Source organism: Volvox carteri (genome assembly GCF_000143455.1).
Source record: "Volvox carteri f. nagariensis unplaced genomic scaffold VOLCAscaffold_19, whole genome shotgun sequence".
Lineage (NCBI taxonomy): Eukaryota > Viridiplantae > Chlorophyta > Chlorophyceae > Chlamydomonadales > Volvocaceae > Volvox > Volvox carteri.
This window is the reverse complement of record NW_003307562.1, coordinates 467,064-472,510: the sequence shown is the minus strand read 5'-3', so window position 1 is coordinate 472,510 and position 5,447 is coordinate 467,064. Positions and strand designations below refer to the sequence as shown.

The following is a 5,447-nucleotide window of genomic DNA, read 5'->3' as shown; positions in this document are numbered from 1 at the left end:
AGTTTGGCTGCTGCTGCTCGCATGCTGATTTGGCTTTATTGGTTTAGCGGATTGCGAAAACCATCATGCATTTACCTTATTACTGCTGCAGGCAGGCAATCAATTCTCCACCGAGCTACCAACTTATTCCACCTAACCTTCTTGTGCCCAGCAGCAATCGGTGGACTTTTTGGAATCCACGTGCCAAGCATCTACCCGACAGCTGCAGCAGCAGCTACGAGTCGGCAGCAGGCGGATGGCCACGGTAGCTGCTGTAACGTCGATGCATGCAACCATGTAAGTATATGCTGTCTCTGCTTCAAGATACTTGGCCGCGCTCACTTACAGGTAGCTGAGCGCTCTGGCACTTACGTTGTAGTAGATTGCATTTCGGCGGCAGCTGCTGCCTCACGACGTTGGTTCTAGTTTCTTAGGCCCGGAACGGAGCCAGTTTTAAATCACAAATATATTTTTGAGATTTCGTGCAAAATAATCCTTCTTGAAAATGTTGGGGATGGGAAGACAGACTAGCTACCGGTACGGTGCAAAACTGATGTCTGTGCGGTTATGTGTGTGTTAAAAACCTGAAGGTAGACAATTATTACTTGCTTAACTGGGGCTCAAAATGTTCAAACATCGTTGTTCGGTTTCGCTGCCTTTCCTTCAAGCATCCAGGCTCCAGCATCCTTCACTACTGCGTGTCTGCAGCTACAGACACGCGCCGTTTTTGACCATGAAGCATGAAGGAACTTAACACTAAGGTTTAATGTCCTGCGACTTCAATTGAGTCATTCTACTTCATGCCCACCTTAACGCCGTACATTTTGCTTAGCCGTATGTCCCACAGTTTCGTTGCAATGAAATTCTGAAATGGTATTTGAAAGGAAGAATTCATAAGACTTAATCATTTGTCTTGATTAATCATTTGTCTTGATCATTTGTCTTGATTTGTCTTGGATTGCGTCATAACGTGATCACGTAAGCCGCTGCTTGGCCGCTACATCAATGCCCAATTGCGCAGGATTAGTGAGTATTATGTATTGATTGTACCACAATTTATCAAATGATAAAAAACTTGTTAATCGCGGTGGCGCTCATCACGGCCGCGGAAGGTGAGGACCATGTTAACTGTAAGCAACGAAGGCCACAACCGAGAAGTACGCAGTAGGTTTAACAATATTTGTTGTAAACACATTATGCAAAAGCTAGTAATGGGGTGCCTTGAGGACAGTAATGACGGACACCGGCAGTCCAACGAATCGCTTAATAAGTTGCATGCTGTATGCTCCACCGAAGGCGTCTGCCTGAAAGCAAAAGTGCATGATTGATCTTGTAGTCTAGCCCACATTTACCGTTACCGCTATCATTGCCAACCCTGACTATCCCCAAGCGCGGCGGATGAACCAGACCTGCACTGCGCTCATCGCATTTGCCGCGAAGCAAACACAGTAAAAGTATTCCTAAGGAAGTATATCCGCTGTACGAAATACTTTGTATACCTACCTGCATCCGCGGTCATTACGAACACGTATCCGCCCTGCTAAATAATAATAATGATAACGCCCTCTATCGGCTGCTGCTTCATGCAGTGGGGTACTGTAAGGTCGTGCCAGGCACGATCACCGCAAATGTAACCAGGGAGCAACTCACGGGAGAGCTTTATTTCGTTACACTGGAGCAGTCCACGACCCAGTGGGTGATCCACAACAGCAGTAATGGGGTGCTGGTGCCGCTCGCCGGGGGTTACAAACCGCCTGACACGGATGCCACGGGGAAACGCGTTTTTCCCGGCTCTGAGATAAAGCTGGTGAGTCATGCCAGTTACTGGGCGAGCGGAGCTGGCGCTTGCTGTACGGCCGTTGCCTGCAATCAAGGTGTACATCAGCATACAAAAAAACACTTGTATGACTGGAAGTAAATAGGATGCTGAGGCTTATTATTAAGCTTGTAGTAAGCGTGGAATGATGGCATGCAAGCATGCCTGGCTGCATGCTTTTTTGCATATGTATGTGAATGTGTGTACCTAGCCTCTACCTGCCCAGCACTTAAGAGGGCCGCTAGGGGCCTTGTAGTTACAGCTACAAAGGCGATACTTCAGCCTTCCTGGCGCCCACGGGCCGGTTCGCCGTCCCAAGAAAATTTCTGTACATAAGCATTTTCCGTACACAGTGGTCCTTATCCCAAAGCTGGAGAGTAATCGGAAGGGACTGTACAGTCACGCTTTGGAGAGGCCAGATGCCAATATACCGCCATCGTCGCTAGAGAGGCAGGCATGCCCCAAACTCATTGCAATGCACTCTTTTGTCAGGGGGCCTCTACTCTGGCTGGTGCTGGCGTTGTCCCATTTCAGTCCAAATAGACTCGGCGGACATGAAGGGGAGAACTACACACACAGGGCTGTATGCACAACACAGTGCAGCCCTGAAATGCTGCCTTTAGTCGTTGGCTCAATGAGCAGTAGAGCGGGCGACAAGGAGCTACAGTTCGTCTGCAGTGAAGCAAATGCATAGGACAGAGCAGAGAGTGAAAGCTACCCATGGGTGATCTATCCTCTGCATTACTACACCCTGCTACAATATCTTCTGTGGCTTCAAGTGGTTATGGTAACAGCTGATTGACTGTTCTGCATTATTACCTATGCTGCTGCCTGATGGCAATAATTCTGCCTCCTGCATGTGGATGTGTTGCGTGACATGTCCTTTACTTGGCATGGCTCCTTCTGTTGCCTGTCTAACTGCTACCTCCCATGACACTCATCCTTATGCATGCATTGCTTCCCGCAGGACTGTCTCTACAATGCAGTCACAGGCGAATGCACACCCGACAATTTGAGCGTCCTGACCGTCGTCAAGCTCCTTGTGGCCCAGGCAATCACCCCCGGCACCATCACATCCCAGGACCTCCTGGTCATGATTGTGGACTACCCGTTGTGTGGCATGCCAGCAAACCTCACCGAGGGGGATGTCCGCAAACTGTACCTGGGCCCCAATGAGGATGGCAATGGGGGCCTGGCACAAAAGTATGCGCAATGCTCATACGGAAGGTTCATCCTTAACACTACCACATTTCGGGCGGTACGTGTGCCCCACGTATGCTCGACACCCATTACAAGCTCTTGCTCCTCTTTTGCAATGCAAATCCTAGCAGACACGGCTACTAAGAACCTTATCGGACTTGCAGCCTTTTCTTCATTCAAATACTTCACCTATATATTGCCTCCAGCAATGCAGCAAGTGTGTTCCTGGGCAGGCCTGGCGACACTGCCAGGCCGGTATACATGGCTGCAGACGTCACCCTACGGGATATACAGATGGGCAACAATCATGCAAGAAGGCATCCACAACTATGGTCAGTAGATTGTTTAGCCGTTCATGCCATCAATTGTTATCACTTGCTTATCAATATTCATATATGTCATGATCTATGTATAGATGGTATGATTTGGTGTGTGTTATCCCTTGCTACCTTACTTGCTGTTGCAGTCTGTTACATTTGCACATGCACATACAGGCACCCACACATAGAAACTGCATGCCGTGCCGAGACTACTGCATCGTTTGCATAGGAATGGCTGCTACTGCTTCTATGAAGTGTCGAGTATGACAGTACTACCAATCAAGTGGCTGTGGCATTTCTAAAGCTGTGTGGCTAATAATAACAGACAGCAGGCAGGAAAATGGATTGGCAACCAACCGTCATGCTTACGCGTCATGCTGCAGCCTCACTTCTCACTGCACAATGCGCTTGTGCAGGCCTCTGGCACTCGTATCGTAATGGTATCGAGTATGATGACTACTCCACATCTATGGGCCGAGGTGACACCTGTCCCAATGCTCCGGAGATCTCCCGCATGGGCTGGGCCACACCCGCGCTCAGTGGCAACCAAATAGATGGGAACATTTTGGTGCCAGGCACAGCTCTGTCCTTCACGCTGCCTGCCACCTACCTGACTGGTGATAACAACTACATCCGTGTGACACCCAACTGGCTGCCCGTATACGTGGACCCCTCCCTGGGCCGAAACTTATACATGGCTGTCCGCGTGAATAAGAGTGGAGATGCCAGTCTGAAGGAAGAGTTTTCGAACAAGGTCAACATACACGAAGTGATTGCGCTCTTGGTGAGTGGTTGTTGCAATCTCTCTTGTTAATTGGAGTGGAGGATAAATCGTGAGGCAACACAGTGGGTGGCCTGGATGGAGGTCGGCTCTGCAATCAAAGTAGACGAGTAAATCCCGGTGGTAGGTCATCCCCTGGAGCTTTTACTGGGTACTTGTGCTGCTCGCCTGCTGCATGATTGCAGCAATTAGGCTACCCTCAATATTGCAATGCCACTGCAGCTTGGATAGCTGTAATTTAGATGGCCTTTGCAGTAGGATGCATTACAACTGAAGGAGGATTGTTTGATCACACGCAGATTGTTTAAGTGTACCTGGCTCTGCCAGCTGGCAGCTAGCTTTTGGTTACGATTTGACGCCAGAGCCTGAACCATCTTGTTTAAAAAGCGTTGTGCTCTGCCTGCAGGACAACGGCTTACCAAACCTCTATGCAAACAGCGACCGCAAAATCCAGTTCATCAATGCTGTCGGTCCGCTGTCTCAGCTGACACTGTCAGATTATAAGTTGGTCGTGTATGGGGGATCCTGGAATGCAACGGATGTTCTAAGGGTGCACCTCTGCCGGTTCGTGGCCTCACCCTCAGAGTGCCCTTCCCTCAGCACCCTGGAACCCCAGCCACCACCTGCACCTCCCCCACGCCCACCACCACCGGTGCCACCATCCCCACGTCCACCGCCACGAAGCCCACCTCCCCCACGTTCACCACCGCCAAGCCCACCTTCCGTGCTTCGGCCGCCGCCCCCCAGCCCCCCGCCGCCCAGTTCACCACCACCCAGCCCACCACCACCTAGCCCACCACCACCCAGCCCACCACCACCCAGCCCACCACCACCCAGCCCACCACCACCCAGCCCACCACCACCCAGCCCGCCACCACCCAGCCCCAGCCCACCACCACCCAGCCCACCACCACCCAGCCCACCACCACCTAGCCCACCACCACCTAGCCCACCACCACCCAGCCCGCCACCACCCAGCCCACCACCGCCGAGCCCACCGTCGCCGCGCCCACCACCTCCAAACCCACCTCCCCCCAACCCCCCACCCCCACGTCCACCACCACCACCGCCACCACCACCCGGGTCCCCTCCCCCTCGTTCACCAGCACCAAGCCCACCGCCAGCACGCCCACCGCCACGCTCACCACCGCCAAGCCCGCCACCCCCACGGCCACCACCACCACCACCACCCAACCCACCACCACCCAACCCGCCACCACCTAACCCACCACCACCCAACCCGCCACCACCAAGCCCGCCTCCACCCAGTCCCCCTCCCCCACCCAGCCCATCACCGTCAAGCAGGCGCTCCCCACCGCCCAGCCCACCATCACCTAGTCCCCCAGTCCCA

The 5,447-nt window shown here is 52.6% G+C and overlaps 1 protein-coding gene across 1 annotated transcript; it reads left to right on the top strand.

Annotated features, from left to right (window-relative positions):
- Positions 1–2,867: 2,867 nt before the first annotated feature.
- vmp20 (metalloproteinase, extracellular matrix glycoprotein VMP20) lies at positions 2,868–4,880 on the top strand (the record flags this gene model as incomplete). The annotated part of the gene is made up of 3 exons (XM_002950573.1): positions 2,868–3,327; positions 3,732–4,099; positions 4,503–4,880. Coding segments are annotated over 3 exons (1,206 nt in total), but the record flags the coding sequence as incomplete, so codon positions are not given.
- Between the last annotated feature and the right edge of the window lie 567 nt (positions 4,881–5,447).